This window comes from Dreissena polymorpha, chromosome 13 (assembly GCF_020536995.1).
Source record: "Dreissena polymorpha isolate Duluth1 chromosome 13, UMN_Dpol_1.0, whole genome shotgun sequence".
In the NCBI taxonomy this organism is placed as follows: Eukaryota; Metazoa; Mollusca; class Bivalvia; order Myida; family Dreissenidae; genus Dreissena; species Dreissena polymorpha.
In genome coordinates, this window is record NC_068367.1 from 9,952,924 (window position 1) to 9,972,655 (window position 19,732).

Consider the following 19,732-nt stretch of genomic DNA (forward strand, 5'->3'; position numbering starts at 1 on the left):
TAGAAAAACAAACGTTCACTGTTCAAAATGAAACATTTACTTTTCGTGCGCTCAGGGAGGCAAAAATGACTGCAAGCCCAGAGCCATATTAATTGGAAGAGGCATAAGTAATGGGTAAATCAGACACCAGGTTCTTTTATTTGTGTTCAATTTTATGTTTGTTTTAAATTTGAGTGTTTTTTTAATAAATCAATGTATCATGTATGTAATAGTCAGTTATTTTTTTGAAGATGGGTAATTTGTTGTGTTACAAGTGCAGTGAGCACAATGTGAAACCTTTTGTTATAGTTTTGTTTAGAACGGCAGTGTGCACATCCACTGAATAATAACAGTATAACTTGATTAACAGATTAAATTAATATAAAGTAAATTCATCTAATGCTTAAAGCCTTTATGTACCGTTTAACTGATATTTGACCAAGTCATGGTGTTTTAATGCTCTAAATGATTGAAAAAGTTAAAAATACTGACAACTGCCCAAAACTACTGAGAGATGCCCTCCAAACTACTGAGAAGCAATCGGTAGGGTAAACAGGTCGGTAACTCCATATTCCATTCTCTGACTCTTAAAATAGCATGTGGTAGAAAGGGTTCACGACCATTATTTTCCAGGATTTTACAGTCGCTTTTTCCTTGTTCAAGAAAAGCGGCTACTGAAGACCGGACACAGTCTTAAAAGTCTTAAACACTTTTCTAGTGTACCGACTTTCAAGTCAGGTCGGAGTGAGGAACGTTTGGCTTGCCGTGATTATTTCCCCACCCATTCTTGACCACGTGGCTAAGGCCACCGGTCGGTCTTTTACCGGTCCGGTCACCGTTCATTCTGCTGGGATGTCTTTTCCTACGTCCTCTTCAGCACTATCTCTCAGCTTGTTGGAATCGGTCTTCCAGCAATATGCTTACACAGATTCCCATCCTTCCGCAATTAGTTCCCCATATTCAATGGTGGCTAGACTAGAAGACTATATTGGCAGGAGTACCGCAGTTTCCACCGTAACCTTCTTTACATCTCATACGGATGCGAGAGGGAAAGTTGGGGGCGCTCACCTAGAACCACTCAGCCTGATAATCTAAGGTATGTGGGCTCCTCAGGAGTATCACCTGCACATCAACCATCTCGGAAAGCGAGCAGTCTTTCTAGGTGTCTCTCGTTTCCAGCACATCTTCGGAACGGTTTGTCTTGCTAATAGCAGGTCCCTCCGTCGCATTCGACACTTCATAAGGAAGTAGCCAACTAGATTGTTCTCACGTTTGCTTATCCACTGGTCGACCTGTTTGCGACCAGAGACAATCACAGACTTCCTCTGTATGTGATTCCAGTTAACGATCCAGCAGCGTGGGCGTTTGTTGCGCTTTCGTCCGCTTCAACCAACTGGACGATAACGCCTAAATTTCACCCATTATATTCCCCAAATATTGGAGAAAACAAGCTGAGCTCTTGCCAGATCCTCTTGATCGCCCCTTGGTGGCCTAGGAGATTCTGGTTCAACGACCTTTTCGGTCTCCTGTACAACTGTAGCAGGTCAGATCTTATCTCTCAGAGAGGCAGACTTCATACGGACATTCCACTAAATGTCTGGCCGTTATTTAGCAATCCCTACGGAAGAAAGCTTTTCTGTTAGGGCTTCAACCATCGTTGCCTTTGCAATGAGAAATTCAATCAGAATAGTCTACGATGCTCTCTGGAATCTCTTCTCTGACTGGTGTATTTTAGGGCATATTTATCGCCTCAATCACTCAGCTAGACGCATAGTTGGTGTTATCATGTAATAATTAATCGATAAGAAACTTTCTTTTATCTCTATCAAAGGATACAGATCTATGCTTTCGCATTACTTGGGTTTTAGTAACTCATTACAAGTCTGTGCTGAACAAGCCATTTTGGAGCTGATCCAAGCCATGGAACGTCAACGCCCTGTTTATCGTTCCCTTACCCCATAATGGGATTTGACCTGCGTTTTTTGGTCGCTTACTAGGCTCCCTATGAATGCCTTTATCAGGCTCCTAACAGTTCCTAAAACTGGACGGCCGTTTTCCTTCTTACTATGGCTTCAGCCAAACGGAAAAGTGAAATTCATGCTATTTCGGTCGAAAACGACCATCTTAATTTTGATCCGATGGCTTCGTAATTTTATTGTGTTAGCCAGGATTTTTTGCTAAATATCAACTACCCCATGTGCAGGACTCCAGATAATTTGGGGGAAATAGGGTTTTCATCCTTTGATTTTAAAAAATAGAGTGATTTCGCTCTTGAAATAGGGTGAAATGAGTTATAATAAGTCATACCTTAAAATCATTGCTGCTTTCCCCGTTGAATAAAAGTCAATTGTTGTCACTTCAACGTATCCATTCAGATTCAGATACCTTCTGTTGAAGCTGCACGTTTGTATTGATTCAATAAAACGACATGTGAACTTGTATAATTGACTTTACTAAACTGATGTTTCATAACATCTGTATTCTTGAAACTGTCCATGATATAAACATTTAACTTAAAAAATCGATAACACAAATGATTTAACACTTAATGGCTCTTGCTTTCTCGGTTCAAAAAGTTTGTGATAAATTGATATTTTGGCGCAACAATCGCGGACGTCTTTCGACCTCTCTAAGACATTTTTATTTCACATCGTTATAGATACTGAAAGTACAGACGCTTTACAAATACATGCACAATGAGCGACGGATAAAAATCAGATTGAAAACACATGTATGTCGCAAATAATTTGTTCACATGCTGTAATTAACTATATAATCTAGTCCGCAGAGCGTTTGAATAACTTTTACTGTTTTCCTGCTCCTTCATCCAGACGCTTGCTGAATAAAAGCGACGTCACATTACGATAATAATTCAACGAGAATATACCGAAAATGAGCAAAGAATTTACGATTGAAGCTATAGTATCGTACGCATCGAATTTTAGGATTTGGCGTAAACGTCAAATTGGTTGCGTTTTCAATACACACGATATTGAATTTCTTGGGTTTTTAAACATTTCAATAGGGTGAAAGACGCAGATACGCAGCTTATCTGGGGCGCTGTCATATGGCTTCTAAACCCTTCAAGGTCCCAAGTATTTCGAGAACGTGTGGACATGATGAAGATATACTTCTTTGCCCAGTCATGGCTTTGAAGTTGTACCTCAACAGAGTATGTCCATTCTCTAATAGACACTCTTCATTCCTTAAAAAAGGGGGAGCGGCTATATGTCTGCGTCTTCAATTTCACGCTGGGAGCCTCGACTAAGAAAGGCTTACTCTTCTCTCTCATCTAGGTATTCATCCCTTTTTAAGAGCACACCGCATGAATTACGAGACCTGTCAGCTTCGTGGACGTATATTTATCACACCCCACTCTCTGACGTGTTCCGAGATGCTTTGTGGAGTAATCCTACCACCCTGTCCTCCTTTTATCTTCTTTCTCTGGAGTGCCAACAATACCACTTGTATTTGTTGGTTCCCCCTGTGGTTTCACAAACGGTAAAGTATTCTATGACATAGACATACTTACTCTTATTTGAGAAGTCAAGTCAATACCATACTAACGAAGATTAGCTGATAACCCTGGATATGGGTTATTCTATCAGCGGATAAACTGTATATGGGTTCTGCTGTGATGGGGACTGGGGAGCAATACGCGAACCTTCCCGTCGTAGCTTTAAATTCATCTATTCGATAGCAGGTATCGTATTTATGACATTAAAACATTTTTTTAAAGTTAAATTCATTTGAATTATTTAAGAGTACCTGCTATCGGTGAGTACCACCTCTTACCCGCTCTCTGACTAATAACTTTGTATATATTGGATATCAATCTCTTGCACGACTGTTACATTACATTCACCTCTGTGATGGGCTCAGAATGGACTATTTTTATGAAAGCGTCTCATTCATGTCATGATCATTCCAAGCATTCATCATGAGGTTACAGTATACTAAACAATCGCTTTCACGACGGTTACATTACATTCACTGCATTATAAAAAACCCATCTCATACCATAATATCTTATATCACACTTCATTTATTATTATAGAAATGTTTTTTTGATGTTAACAAACCTACATACATACATACGTCGAAGCAATGCATACCGTCACTCAATAAAACTTATGTTCAATTGTTTACATTTGTGAAGTGCGTGGAATGAGTCCATCTGCGTAAATGGGTAATTAAATAGTACCAAAGAGTTGCATTAAAACTCGCAAGTTTTTGCACGATGTATCGTAAATTTAAAATTCCTATTTCATTATTTAACGCCTCTGATCCAAAAAAATCCAAATCAAAAATACTTTGAATGCGTGTGTTTGGTTTTACCCAGTGTCTGGGCAATATGTCATGCCGAGCCTTTCGCAGAGGTGTATGTGAGTGCAAGGAACGACAACTCTTCGTGGAGATTGATAGGAAATATTGAGGTGTAGGGTATCTGTTTAGCCTAGGTTACATTACACTATGTTCCATCTAGTCTTACTTGCGTACACAGGTGGCGGCTCCCAGCTCCAGGAATTTTCGGATTGATTAACCCCTTTTCGGAGGTAGAAGCTATTAGATAGAAGTTAGTACTTAATAATTAAAACGAATATTACTTAAAAAACTGTTTTGGCATCACCTCCCATCTTTAGGCACAAATTACCAATATATAGTGCATTAGCCTACACATAGGTTGATCCTACATCTTAAATATTTTCAAAGAAACAATTAAATGTCATAATTATATAATTGGGTAAAAACGTTTTGTTCACATAGTCCAATGATTGATTTGTATGAAACCATTTACTTCTCAATAGTTATGTTAAGTGAACATCTTCGTCTCTTTCAGGGCAAGGCAATTGCTTACGTGGCTACAATGGCGTTAACGGAACTTGTGAACTATGTCCAAAGGGCCATGCTTGTGATGTAGATGGTACTTTGACGCCACAACTTTGTGAGCCTGGGTGGGATTGTGGAGAAGGGGAGATAAGTGTTACTCCGAAAGTTTGTCCACTCGGTCATTATTGTGACCACAGTAAGTGTTGTTATTTATTAAAGTTTCCCTGAGCATGGTGAGCTTTTGAAATTGCAATTTATCCGTTGTGAATCTTGCATAAATGTATTGTGCATTGTCAACAATTACTTTGTTAATACTCTAGAGGCAACATTAATTGTCTGAACGTCATCATACTAGGTGTACCAATGATAACTTTGCCGAGTTCAAAACTCGTGTCGCATGAAGTTGAAAACAGGTCACTATGTCAATTACAGAAAAGCTTGTTATCATTCTTTTAGTCATATTGGTTTTCCCATCTTCATGACACTTGGTCAGAAAATGTGTTTATATGATAGCTTGACTGATTTTAAAACTGTTTTTGTTTCATTGAAAACAAGCAGCAAGGAGGTAGGACAGTTGTCCATATATTGGTTAAGTTGAACCTTGTTAGCATGGCAACAGAAAAGAATCATTTTATCTTTTTAACAATTTGTATTTGACTAACATGAATTTAAATGAAATAATCATACATCAAACGATTATGAAAATGGGAAAAGGAATTGAGTTTTAGTTGTATAAGATGTACCTTAAAGGGATCTTTTCACGGTTTGGTAAATTGACAAAATTGAAAAAAAGGTATTTCAGATTCGCACATTTCTGTTTTAGTTATGATATTTGATAGAAAACAGTATCACTGAACATTTGCCATAGTCCAATATAGCCATTGTAGGTATCTTTTGACGATTTGAAAACCGAAAAATTATAAAGCGTTGCAACACGAAACGATTGAATAATTTGGAGAGTTCTGTTGTTGTCTTTTAAATTTGGAATAGTGTATACCCGGCGGAATAGCTGAGAGGGCTAATGCGTTTTAACTTCAGACTAACTCCAGGACTCCGAGGGTCACTGGTTCGAGCCCTGGTACCGGCTTCTTTGTTTTCCTTTTTTATTTTATTCTTGATTTTTTACTGGAGCTTTTAAGATCCAATATTCACATTTATGAATATAAAGCATTTAATGACAAACTTCAGAATATGCCAAACGTTGTGAAAAGGCCACTTTAAACGCCGTATCGCATTTGATTTGAGTTAGTATTTTGTGACCTATAGTGTTGCCGTTATATAATATTTGTAGTATATATTTTCTATAGACACAGGTTCTGGGCGCTGTCTATTAAAATATTTGCTTCTGTCGTAAAAATGCTGGAAAATGTTGGCTGCTAAACGCAAACAGGCTAGGAAACTTTCATTATAGGGTGCGCGCCCAGTAGTTTGCAATTCCTTAAGCTACCAAAACCGTCAAGAAAAGAAGTTATGGTATACTCTCAGTTTTAATAGCAATTTTGAAAAACACGTATTATTGTGATTTTTTACAAACAGATAATATTTTAGAAAAAAAAACATTTCCACTAGCTTGTCATTGATGGAGAGGGTTTGGAAATGAGCCATAAGTGCATCATTGGTATGAAATGTAATGTCAATACAGTATAGGCTAGGGCTTGATCATGCAATATTCGAAAGGACGCGATAGTCATGCACAATACTACTGAACATAATGATGCAGAGGGGGAAATATGTGCTTACCTAATTGCCAAAAACTAATTGACAAATAGTTTTTAGGGAAAACAACTGTTACAAAAGCTTGTCGTGAAAATTACTTGACATGAAATCTTATTTTTGTTAACGCTCTAGAACTCACGATTTGTTTCCAATCTTCCTTAAACTTGGTCAGATCATTTGATCTGATGATATCTCAGCACAGTTCCAAAATGGCTTTGTGAATCGACAAATATGACCTATAGTGGGTGGGTCAGTTTTTCTTATATAGGTGTTGTGAAAACTCAAGAAGTCATATGTATAGTCCAATCTTCATTGAACTTCATGAAACTTGGCTAGAATATATATTCTTATGATATCTGACACAATTTAGACCAATCATCATGACACTTGGTTAGGAGCAATTGTTTTCCTTTTAACAGTGTTCTTAACAGGATGTATTGGTCAGATCAGAAATAATTTCGCAGAAAGGGTCCTTGGGAAGTTTTCAGTCACAATACAACTTTTGTCATTGAACAGATTCATATTGAGATTTAACATTATAAAAGCCTGATGTGACTGGCAGCTTTTCATCATTATCATTTATTGTAAGCATATTACTTCAAACATCTGTGAGCTTCCTTGTGAATTTTTGATCAAACAAATCAGGTTACAAACAAAAACATACAATTTAGTTTTTACCAGTATTTCTTGTTACAGAGCAGTACATTTTTCTGTTATGGAAATTTGCACATAAAGGAATGAGATTTCTAGCTAAATGTTAAAGTGTAGCTTGAAATATTTCAAACAATTATATATGGTTTATATAATAAGAAATAATGGACGTGTAAGCGTTGGTTATTGCTGTAAATACCAACGGTTTGGAGTTCCAATGCGTTGTAATTAAACCACGAGGGTGTAGCCCGAGTGGTTTGGTAACAAGCATCAGAACGACGAACCGTTAGTTATTATCGCAATAACCAAAGCTTACATGTCGATTATTTTGATTCTAACACGATTTAATTAATAAGTTATCCGTGATTTATAGGTAATAAATGAGAATTATATGAACCGTACGTTCTCCACTGTTTCTCGAAAACGTAACGTCACCACAACAGTGACAATCAAATGACGTCGTATTCATTTATTAATAGTGCGCGGACAATCAAAGTGAAGTAATACTAAATATAAACATAAACAAATATTTTGCTTATTGATTCAAATAAAAAGGAAATAACCATACCACAAATACATTTAATGAACGATGCATGACATTTTAGTACTATTTTGGTTGAAGTGAACTGCAGTACGCGGAAATTTATTTCTTTTCCAAATAACGAGTTAGAGCCTGTGTATTTTAATGAAGCAATTCTTTGAATTTCGAGAATTATTTTCGAAAAATGTGTTTTCGCCCGTGGTTTGTTGCAGAATAAACAACGGTAGTTTTCCTTCTTTGTATATAGGAAAACAAGTAACGTGACGTGTTAGAATTTATGATATACAATAAATAACCCGAATATAGCTGCAGTGTCCGACGAATTTCTTATTTTTCAGGTAGCCCACTGGGCTACCAATAAAAATATTTGGTAGCCCATAAAATTTCCCTACAAAATGATTAGAGGCAGGTTTTCATCTTTATTTTATTTCTTCATTTACATATACATAATATGTATACATACATATACATAAAACAGCAAGTAGTCTGATGTACACAGTCAATATCGTAAATTCATGTTACAGTACAGGCACCATGTACTTAAATGTACCAAAGAAAATAATATACTACATGTAGATATTACATGTATGTGCACATGTATGTGTACTTAAATTCGGACAGCACGTTAAGTCGTAAATGTAAATATAGCGTTTAGATGATCAATACGATTGACTCGTATGGTGTTAATCAATGCAATTGCTCTTTTTAACAACAAATACCGAGTTTCAAGAAATCTAGAATATTAAATCATTTATTTACTTGTGTCCGACTTTAAGTACTGTCCGAATTTACGTATTGCATCCGTATGTTACGACACTTGTGTGCAGTCAGTATACAATACAATAATTGTTTCAATAATGAAGGAACTGATACAGCGTAACGGTAACGGTACAGCGTGTTTACATGATATTTTATTAAGAGAAAATGTCAATGCCAAATAATTCGCGAGATAACCCGGTACTTTAGTTGAAATTCACAACGAAACTTTTAATGGAAATTAAATGATCCTAATGTTGTACCCGCTACGAAATTTTTATTTACAAATAAATACACCCACGCCAATTTTCGCGCGCTTTTTATCAGGACAAAGAAATTCATTTCTTAAATGTAGAATTTTGTAACCTAAAATAGCTGTACACAACGCATGCAAACCGTGGCAGGTTATTTACGCATGTTGCAATACAACGGTCCTGATTGGGAGCGTATTTCATCATATCTTTAAATAGAACCATGTGACGAAATTCATTTGACACTTAAGAAAGATTCAAACGTTTGTGTTAATGACTCTTATCGTCTATATTAGCCACCTATAATTTGGTTTTAAAAATATAAATCGTGCATATATGGGATTATTGATTAACAGTCGATTAATCCACGGACTCTAGATTACAATATACACTCCGTGATTAATCCAATTATTAATTGACCATGCAAACTAATTAGCAGGTGTTAACCGCGTTCACAAAGTTTTCATTAATATTCATTTTCGGTTTCGTTACCGTTTTGAAGAATCCGCTATTGTTTTGATTTATTTAATGTTTTGCGTCCTTGGATATTTAACGACATCAAAAACGTTGTCGCTATTACTCATTGTTGCGGTTCACAAAGAATTCCAAACTGCGAAATGATGTTGCATCATGTGCGCCAACTATCTAACCGGCTCTCATTATATTATTAGCAGACGACAAATGTTGATTCTGATTGGATGATTAAAATACACTGTTACTGTTTAAGACATTACCGCAAGTGATCGGTGACTGATTAGATAATTGATTGCACTTTGTTATCGGATTATAAGCAATACACAGTGTACAAACACATGGTCAGCGTGTTTATTCTACGTATGTCTGTCAATAAACCGGGCTACCGCTCTTATAGATTTATAGTAGCCCGACGGGCGTCAGCTGGAGATTTTCAGTAGCCCGATGAAAAATTTCGGAAGCCCCCGGGCTCCGGGCAATGGATTTGTCGGACACTGCGCTGGATTGTCTTTATTTCTATAGTATACTGAAACTAACACCATCCATTCAATAAATTATTTTATATCAAAGTTATCAGAAGCCTGGGATAGGTATTGGAGTAAATGCCGCAGTATGTGGCGCAGAACCCTGTGAGCACTTGGTGTGTTTTAGTAATCATTTCCTAGACATGATTGTTACTTATGTGGACTTTCACTAAGCATAACCGCGTATTTATACCTTGGCCAGTGACCCACTATATAACCCTCTGGCAGACACACTATATAACCCTCTGGCAGACAACAACCTTTGCCTGTAACCTATATGTATCACCAGTTATACCATTTGCCAGTAACCATCACACAATACGCCGGAAAACACAATTACACACTGAACCGACTGAGGTGCCAGTAACCACCAAACTAAACCAACAGGGTGTAGTGCCGGGAAGATATAATCCACCTGACCCCTGCAAGTCTGGGTAACCAACCAACTAACCAAACCTCGCCCCGTGCAGTTAGCCTATTGCTATAATGTGTACGTTAAGATATGAGATTTGAACCCACTGCGTCATTGCGGTGTTGTCCCAAAGGTTTTGTTTTGTAGCATATATCCCTAGAAAGCAATTGAAACCAATATCGGGAATAGCTTTATGTTCGTTATGTCGCTGTGTGTCCGTCTGTGGACAAGTCTACTGGCCACCTAGCTGCGCACCAGTGTGACTCAAAATAAATACCGAAACTGAGCCCAACGCCCAACGCGCTATCGGTGAAAATATTGTCTTCATTAGACAGCCAAAACTGATTGTGAAACATTGATATCCCGTTTTAATTTGCAAAAAAATGCAACTACATACACAATTCCAGCTTAATACCTCGCCTGATTCTAATTCGGTGGAAATGTTTGGTTAAACCCCATGTCGCATTAATGAGCCGACGACAAAACGGTCTACCTGCTGGTATAGCCCGACAACAAAATATAAGGGAACCCATGAGAGACTGTATATCGCGCAACCTTGCTTTTATTTTTGACAACATCTTGCTGATCTTTTCTGTCAATTCATGAATCTTTGCAAATAGTATGCGGATTTGCATTTTTTGCGCTATCAAAACTCTAAAAATGTTAGAACCATCGTTGGACCTTTCGTTTTTTCAACTGCCACTGGAACTCTTATTTCGACCATAACCTTGGAAAAGACGGACATCAAGTCACCGCAAAGTGAGCGAGACTTATCGTCGCCAAAGAAATTATCTTGATAGTGAATTAGCAGTCACGAGTTCACTCGGAAATAGACAACGTTCGAAAGTGGCGCAAGTAATTAATGCACCGAAAGGTATTTTTTTATCAAAATAGAACGATCTGTAATTTGGAACCCAAACAACTGGAAATCCTCAGGCTTGATTGGTATGATCTCAAAAGCATTTTTGATGTCGGTTTTAAACATAATAAACATGTTTTACCCATACATTATATTAACTCAATAGCTTTATCAAAACCTTTGTACTGGACCAATGTCATTGTAAGGACTATATAGGCATTGACGGTTCCCCCTCTGGGTAAGACATGTGATGTATCATGCGGTACTCCACCCTGTTTTGGGAAGAGACCTATTGGCGATATTATTAATTTGTTGAACTGTTATGACGAGAAAGGGTCTGCGTGTTTGTCGCGGCCCGTGATATTAAAGTGAAAATCCGTTTTTGAAGCCATAAAAGAGAAACTTTGCCTTCGCATAATCATATCCTCGAAGAAATGTTTGCAAAGGGTCTAATTTTATCAGCGTCGGAGTGATGTCAATAATATTTTTGTTATGACAGTTCCTGCGTGTATCGACTTAAATTGCCTCGGGTCTGTCTGAATTGACGCTGCCCGAACCTGTGGGAATTTGGGTTATTTTTGCCATGAAAGGGAGCATCAAACTTTGGTGTGTTTACGCGCTGGGCAACTCCCGAGGCTTTCGCTCAGCTCGGACAGTTGATTGCTGAATTGTTACCCCGACGACGCGAGCAATTTTGAGGAAAACGGCAGTTAACCAGGCGGCAACTTCCCTGGTTACACTTGTACTGGTCAAGTGAGGGGCGTACAAACGTTCCCGATGTGCGTTCGTTTCCGGGATGTACAAGCATACAGCACCACCAAAGGTTACGCTTGTGAAGTTTTTCATTAAAAATAGTGAAATTATAGGAAGATTGATCTCCGCTGTGATATTTGTAGTAGTGTCTGTTGATACAAAATGTCGTATTTTAATTGTGACCAATTTATAGAATCACAGTTTGCAACATTACTCTTGTTTTTATTTTAACAATTTATACCAATGTTCAGCAGTTGTTTTTAATGTTAACAGCAAGTTTTGCAAATCGGTCTGCTCTTTACTACGCTAAGAACGATAACCAGCGCATCTGCCTGTGCACACTGATAAGCCTGTGTATACTTCACCGCTGGTACACTGCAGACAGTGAGTGTGTGTATGTAATCAATAGTGATTAACAGCATGTGCGACGACATTGGCCAGTTTGTCATTGAAATCTGTACGCATTGGCTTCGTTCAGGGAAAACGGGGCTCAATGCATGTCAATTAAGTGGTGTCCTGTGCACACTGATAAGGCTGTGCAGTGCGCACTAGCTTATCAAGGACGACACTTTTTGATGTTATGGTGTTTTTCGTTTGAAGAGAGTCTCTTGTACTGGGATGACAATTAATGCATATGCATTAAGCCCTGTTTTCCCAAAATGAAGCTTAGATTATTTTTTGTATTAATGACTTAAAAAAACAAAAACATAAAAGTGATAATAACTTCAAAGTAACCTCGCTGACAATGGCAAATAAACAAAATCACTTTTAAATCAAATAAACAACCAATGAGTTCTAAATGTTTACCTTGTGGCATTTTAAGTAAAATTTTAAGTATCTAATAGGGACCTTTTCAAAGTTTGTCATTAAATGCTTTATATTGATAAATGTAAGCATGGGATCTTATAAGCTCCATTAAAATTAAAGAAACAAAATAAGTTACCCTCAGCTGGGCTTGAACCACTTATCCCTGGAAAAAGTCTATCGTTTAGATCACTCGGGTATCCGTGCTCATACAATTGATGTATTTTATACTTTATATAAGCAATCCTCGTAGTATGAAATAATATAACGACAACAACCGAACTCTCTAAATTATTGAATTGTTTAATGTTGGCAATTTAACAAAACGTGCAAAGGTCCCTTTAATGTCTTCAGACTTGCAAATTGAATGGGTTCAATACACTGTCAGATCTTACATCATTTATAACGTACAGGTTAAGTTGATGCCTGCTAGCCTGAGGCCAGTAGATTTAAGCCCAGAAAACTCAATTTCAAAAGTTGGTTACACTTGGGCTTATAAGCAGGGCAACTAGATTTTTCAAAGCTTGAAACAACTAAATCCAATTAAACATAGAATACAAATTGTCGACTGTGGATCAATTAGGCCTAGGAAATTATTCATTTCCGGCTCACAACAAGACATGATGCATTAAACGTATGTCATGTTGGCAAATTTATTGCTCAATAATTTAAAGAAATAAATAAAGTATTAGATATACATAACACAACATGTACATTTATACATTACACAACATGTACATGATTCTAGGCTTGTTACTCTTTAGCAAGGCAACCAAAATTCTAAAGATGATTGCCAGTGCGGCAACCGATTGGGAAAAGGAAAATAAAGTTATGTTGTCTGAGTTATCTCTATAACATAAATATAAGGATAAACAGTGTACCCACATCTCCACCTGTGCTTAAAGACATACTCTTTATAAATGTTAATGGGTTGTGTTTTCATTTCAAACTTGCGATACAAAAAGCTATAACATAATTTCGAAAACTGAGTTGCGTCTAAGATTATGCAATGGCGAACAATTTCATTGTCTTCAGCGCTTTGATTTTGTAACCTGATAGTATGTAAGCATTTTACTTATCAAACAAGTATATTATGAACACTTGCATTGTCGATATAAAGTATTGCTATGTTATTTTGAAGTGGGTACATATATTTTATACTTTCAATACTCTAAAGGGCTTTTTTCCTGATTTTATTTAGCGGCCCTGGCCCCCCTCACTTTGTGAAAAAATGAGTCGGAAACTTTTCAAAATTGTAAAAACTGAGTTGCGAACTTCTGAAAATTGTAAAAAAACGAGTTGCGAACTTTTTAAAATTGTGAAATTCAGTTGAAATTAGTATATTAAAAGCATGTATTTATATATTTAATTTTTGCATCATAAAATGTCTTTTAATAAAGCATTAAAATAATATTTTCATTGTCTTGACACTTTCTTTCAAAAAAGAACCACTTGCATTTATGTCAACAATATCCTGACTGGTACAGTCTATCTTTAACCGTAAAAAAGCCTAACCCCTGTCAATATCTTGTCTCGCTTATGTAAATTATTAAAATGTAATTTTAAATTGTCAAATGGTCCTGAATTTATTATTAAAAATAGCTGTTTTTGTAAAGAATTGTGGCCTTGCTTGATTTGTGAAATGTCTATGTCGAAATTGTGAAATGGCCGTGAACGGCCATTCTCTTTGAAAGAAAATAAGCCCTTTCTTATGTTTTCTTCTTGGACTTTAAAATTTGTTTAATATCTCAAACCAATATGAGTAAAAATATTGAAAATAAAATTGATGTAAAAAGTTAAAGTTTTCTTTTTCCAGGAGTCCAGTTGGGCAAAGAAATAAATCTATGGCAGTTTAATCCGGAATACTATTCATCAAGTGCTAACGACATAAGAGACACAAATTCAAGGTGGTTAGGACCACCAAACCTCACTGTGTATACAAGGCATCGTGCGCATACGAGTGCTTTTTACGCGTCCCTGCCTATCACGCTGAGATCTAGAATGGTTTTACAGACGAGCAAACTCGTGATTAAGAACGCCATATATGAAGACAGTGGAATCTATTGGTTTATGCTTGGTTCAATTATGACCCATGCCTATAATGTTAAAATAACAACAGAAGGTATGTAAATGAATATTTTCAAGCACTAGATTCATACATACATTCAGACAAAGCATTTGGGGTCGGTTTGCTCAAGATAATGTCCACTGTTATAAGATAGTGGAGAGTGTAACACACACTTATACATTATTACATGTGTATATTTAACATTAAAGACTAACTGTTATTTCCTAAATTACGAATTTTAGAGTACGCTTAGTGTATAATGATAAATGGAAATTATGAATTTCCGCCCTGCGAAAGGGGCATAGTGCAAAATCCCGTCCATATATCTCCACAACACTTCTAATTATAAAAATATGCTCGGATTTGTTTGATGCCCGGAAAAAATTATGCCTCAAAATAATTTCGATTATGGGCATTAAACTTGTTTCCCCATTTGCAAGGGCAGGATTCCAGCATTACGCACCACGTACCCCCAGAATCAATCCCATTATTTAGTACAGTAAACAGACAAATGGTTTACGTGCTATAACTTGAGTAAGGATGGAGGTATACAACTGAAACTTTTAAATAAGTAACTTTAGCACAAAAGTAGCTTTTCATTGCATGTAGGCAAGTTAGGAAACTATAAATATAGTTAACATTCAGACAAAGCCAGTTTGCATTAAATTAATAAAGTGTCTGTTCTTTTAAGGGGACATATCTTGTTTGTGTTGTGTCTAAGAAAATCACGACCCCATTTTGGGGCATTGTTTGTATGGTTGCTCGGTTGTCATGTTTTTATTGATTAATAAACTAATTTAGTCAAGCTTATTAATAACCTTTGTTAGTCCCCTACCGGTTTTACCGGAGGGGACTTATGGTTTGCACTCCGTTTGTCTGTCAGTCTGTCCGTCACACTTTTCTGGATCCTGCGATAACTTTAAAAGTTCTTCATATTTTTTCATGAAACTTGGAACATGGATAAATGACAATATGGACATTATGCGAGTCATTTCATTTTAGTCCTACGTCAAAAATTGTGGTTGCTTTGACAACAAATAGACTAGAAATACTGCTGAAAATACTGTTTTTTTTCTTGATCCTGCGATAACTTTAAAAGTTCTTCATATTGTTTCATGAAACTTGAAACATAGACAGATGTTGGTTAATAGCTATTCATAGCTAATGTTTCTTTGTTACACATGTACCGACTTAAAATAAAATTTGATTTGATTTGATGGCAATATGGACATTATGCACTCCATTTCATTTTGTTCCTACGTCGAAATGTATGGTTGCTATGGCAAAAAATAGACTAGAAATACTACTGAAAATGTTGTTTTTTTCTGGATCATGCGATAACCTTTAAACTTCTTAATATATTTTCATGAAACTTGAAACATGGATAGATGGCAATATAACATTATGCACGTCATTTCGTTTTGTTCTGCTATGGCAACAAATAAAAATAAAATTTTTGACATGGTGAAATTTCTGACATTGGTGGAGCCGGTAAGGGAATTGTATTGCTTGGCAATAGTCTCGTTTGTTATAAAAGGCTTTCCTAGCAAAGCGTAGTTAATTAAGCTTGTGTCATCCACAAATTTTGGGGAAATAACAATTATGCGCAATATTGTTTGATAAAAATTTCTAGTACCTCTAAGCTGATAAAAGTGAAGTGTGAGGGATTGCCTCTCCCACAGCAACATCAAAATTACTTAAAGTAATAGGTAGTGAATCGTCGTTTAGTGCAAATGCATTGTTTGCTGCTTTTGCTTTGGTTTGAGCCTTTTATTTGTCAATTTATCTAGTGACAAGTTAGATAAGTTGTCATCTATATAGAACAATTAAAGTGTATACAAATTGTAGAAAATAGCTTCTTGCTTTAGTGTTAAGCAGCACATTTAAACATTACTAGTTGTTGTTTGACCTGTACAGTGACTACCTGGCATTGTTATTTGACACTTGCAGGTACTAGAGGGGGAAGTAGGATTCCCTGTCCAGTAGGGCATTACCAAGACCTTATCAAATCGATTGAGTGTAAGAAATGTCCAATCGGTACACTGTGTAATAGCACTGGTATCATCTACCCAATGGTGAAGTGCAGTGGATCTGTCTGTCTGCAAGGGAAAGTGGCTCTTTGTCAGCAGTACTGCCCACATGGTAAGGTTTAACAATTATTTCAAGAAATAACAGAAATAACTGCTCGGTTGACTTTTTGTTTGTTTGTTTGTTTTTTGGGAAGGAAATTGTGTTATAAGGCAATATTATGAAATCAAAGTACTGAAAGTACTGGTTTGACGATGCTTTTGAAGAGGATGGATATAAAGAGGATATTTGTTGGATTCAGTGGCATATCGATTTTCCCAGAAAAAAATGCGAAAAATATCGATATTTTCACTGTTATTTTGCACTGTTTAAAAAAGTCAGATACCAGTTTATTTCACTGATATTTCTGTATAAATCACCGGAAAGCATAACATAAATAAGCATCCATTTAAGTTAATCTACATCACCGCAATTGTGTAATTTGTATTGCTTTTCATTTATCTGCAGGTCAATAGTTAATGGTTGTGGTGCAATCGTTTTCGTTCTTGGACACTGCATCCCTTCAATGCAGGGTTGGCAACAATCGACCGCCCCCGGTTTTAACCGGCGGTTTTTACCGGTTAAAACCGCCCCGGTCAATAAACCCGAAGTGGTCATAACTGGTCAATACTGGTCGATTAAACTTTACCCCCAATTTTAATTTATATTCCATGCCTAATTAAACAATATTGATAATATAAATTAAACAGACATGTTGCCAATAATGTCTTAAGCTATTAATACGCACTATTTTATACCTGTTCTTGTAATTTGTAGGCCAATCTCTCAACATTTTGCAAATAAGTCACAGTTGGTCAATTGGATTTTTCTGGTTGATTGAACTTTTTTCAATTCTAATGAATAATGATGCTCAGATAATTCTGTGCTTGATCAACAAGAACCTGTAAATTACTATGTATGCGTTGTTCCTCATACCCCACTGTCTTACAGTCTTCTCACCTATACAGGTTGGGGCACCCAATGATAGGACCTTAAATGGCACCTTTTTGACACAATCCTTACTTGTCATGTATTCTTGCATTGATTTTTTAAAATACTTTTTAAACAAAATAGTTTTAAAAACTTTTTTTTATTGATTTGAATATAAAAACATAATAAGAAATAATTATTAAAAGAAAACAATATTTAAAAAAAAGAGTAGACCCACAATTGGAAAACATTATTTGTTGGCAAAATCAAGAACTTCGATTGTTTATTCATTTGATCTTTATAATATGAACGGGAAAAAACCCTCTTAATACAGAAAGGAAACAAGTTAGAAGTAACTATTAAATTAATTGCAAGTACAATGTAATCTTCTTTTGTGTGAGTGATATGAAATAGCCTAAGGGCAGATTTGCTTAATTGTCAATATCAGAGACATAACACTGCATGCATTTTATTACCAACTAAGAGGCCAGATTTATAACCCTAGAATACAAACGAGTTCTGTTATTCATCTGTTTATCAAATAAATATATCAAAAGATAATTGAAATGCCATGGTACCTGCAATAGTAATAATACTTAAGTAACAGATGTGATACACTGAGATAAAGATATTGCCTTAGTCCTTATGTATTTGAGGCTGTTTCCATAAATAATAAAGAAGTAACTTTTTACAGCTTTAAAGATTTTTTTAGCAATAAATAACTCAGAAAAAAGTTTATCAATTACATAAGAATAATTGATTTAATATAAAATGGCTCCTTTGTAATGTTTAAATGCTACAATTTTCAATCGACCAGTATTGACCAGTAAAGACCAATAATGACCAGTATTGACCGGTTTTAACCGGGTATTGACCGTCGGCCCGGTCAATACTCAATTGACCGGTCAATATGCCAACCCTGCTTCAATGAAATTTATTTACCTAAATATCTCATATTTGAACTTAAAATTCTTTTGGTAGAAATGGTCCAGACAACTGGATAAAACAGCAACAATATGCCAACCCATTATTTTTCGAGGAAAATAATTGAGAATTTCTGTGCTAGCCCCCAATCACAGTATGTTGGGGTATAATAATAATCAAACTTTGTTTTTCTTCTCAAAAGATTGTCGTAGATTACAAGTTGATGAATATATCATCCAAGACTTCAAGTCTTAGAAAGCCATTTTTTTCATTTATTTTTATTGATAAACAAGGTTTTGTTACAATCTATACTATACATAGATAGCTTTAACAGCACAATGTGGCTCACCTGAAACTGATTGTTTCGTAGTGGTGTTTACTAATTTTTCATGAAGATCTAGAAAAAAGGCATTGTGAGTATGAACAAACTATTTGCGTCTATCCGATCTAGTTGAGTCTTGTTACCGAGATCCTACTTTTATTTATTTGAACATTCTGATCAACTGTCATGAAGATCAGGTAAAAAATGTAAGTTTTAACGTGGATTTTAATGATTTCAGTATTGATCAACTGCTTGGAAGCACATGACCCACTTTAGAACGTGACCTGTTAATCACTGAGACTTGACCTTGTGACCTAAATGTTAAATATGCTACTTTCATGCTTGACTTTGAAATCATTTAAAATAATGTTCTTACCAATTTACAAGTGGATCAGAGAGAGAATGTGACCACTAAAGTATAAACAGACCTTTTCTTATATTGACCTAGTTCCCTAATTTTTGATAGAATATGTAACCAAAAATGACATAGAGGTGACTAGTTTCATAAGAATCTGGCAAAGAGGTGACACCCAAATTCAAACATTGTAAAATGATATCTTATGTGTTCACAATAAACTTTGGATAAAATACAACAAAGATTGATAACAAAAGTTCACCTTGTCACATCTTAACAAGTGAGCAAAATAAGCAAAACTATGACATCATATATTTGCTCAGTTACTTCCAATAACAATAAAATGTTACTTTTGAAACAAATACAATACCTTCCCTTTCTTACTACAGGCTGTTCTAAAACAAGATAGCCCTGTATCGCTCACCCAAAACTCCTTCTATAGTGTCAAAAACTTGTGTATGATTTGACTAAGTTGTAACCTAGCTTTAGCCTGCCAGGACCAACTTGCAAATTCAG

General features: G+C 36.0%; 1 protein-coding gene and 1 long non-coding RNA gene across 5 annotated transcripts in view; one reads left to right on the forward strand and one right to left on the reverse strand.

The window, feature by feature from the left end:
* LOC127855370 (uncharacterized) overlaps positions 1-19,732 on the reverse strand; it is a 474,985-nt gene that overhangs the window by 322,412 nt on the left and 132,841 nt on the right. The window lies entirely within an intron of this gene.
* The window catches only part of LOC127855364 (uncharacterized), a 267,885-nt gene that overhangs the window by 123,962 nt on the left and 124,191 nt on the right, over positions 1-19,732 (forward strand). For all 4 annotated transcript variants that reach the window (XM_052390863.1, XM_052390864.1, XM_052390862.1 and 1 more), the window contains 3 exons: positions 4,820-5,005; positions 14,367-14,672; positions 16,569-16,760. In XM_052390863.1, coding sequence (XP_052246823.1) covers positions 4,820-5,005; positions 14,367-14,672; positions 16,569-16,760 — 684 coding nt within the window. The remainder of the gene's footprint in view (positions 1-4,819; positions 5,006-14,366; positions 14,673-16,568; positions 16,761-19,732) is intronic.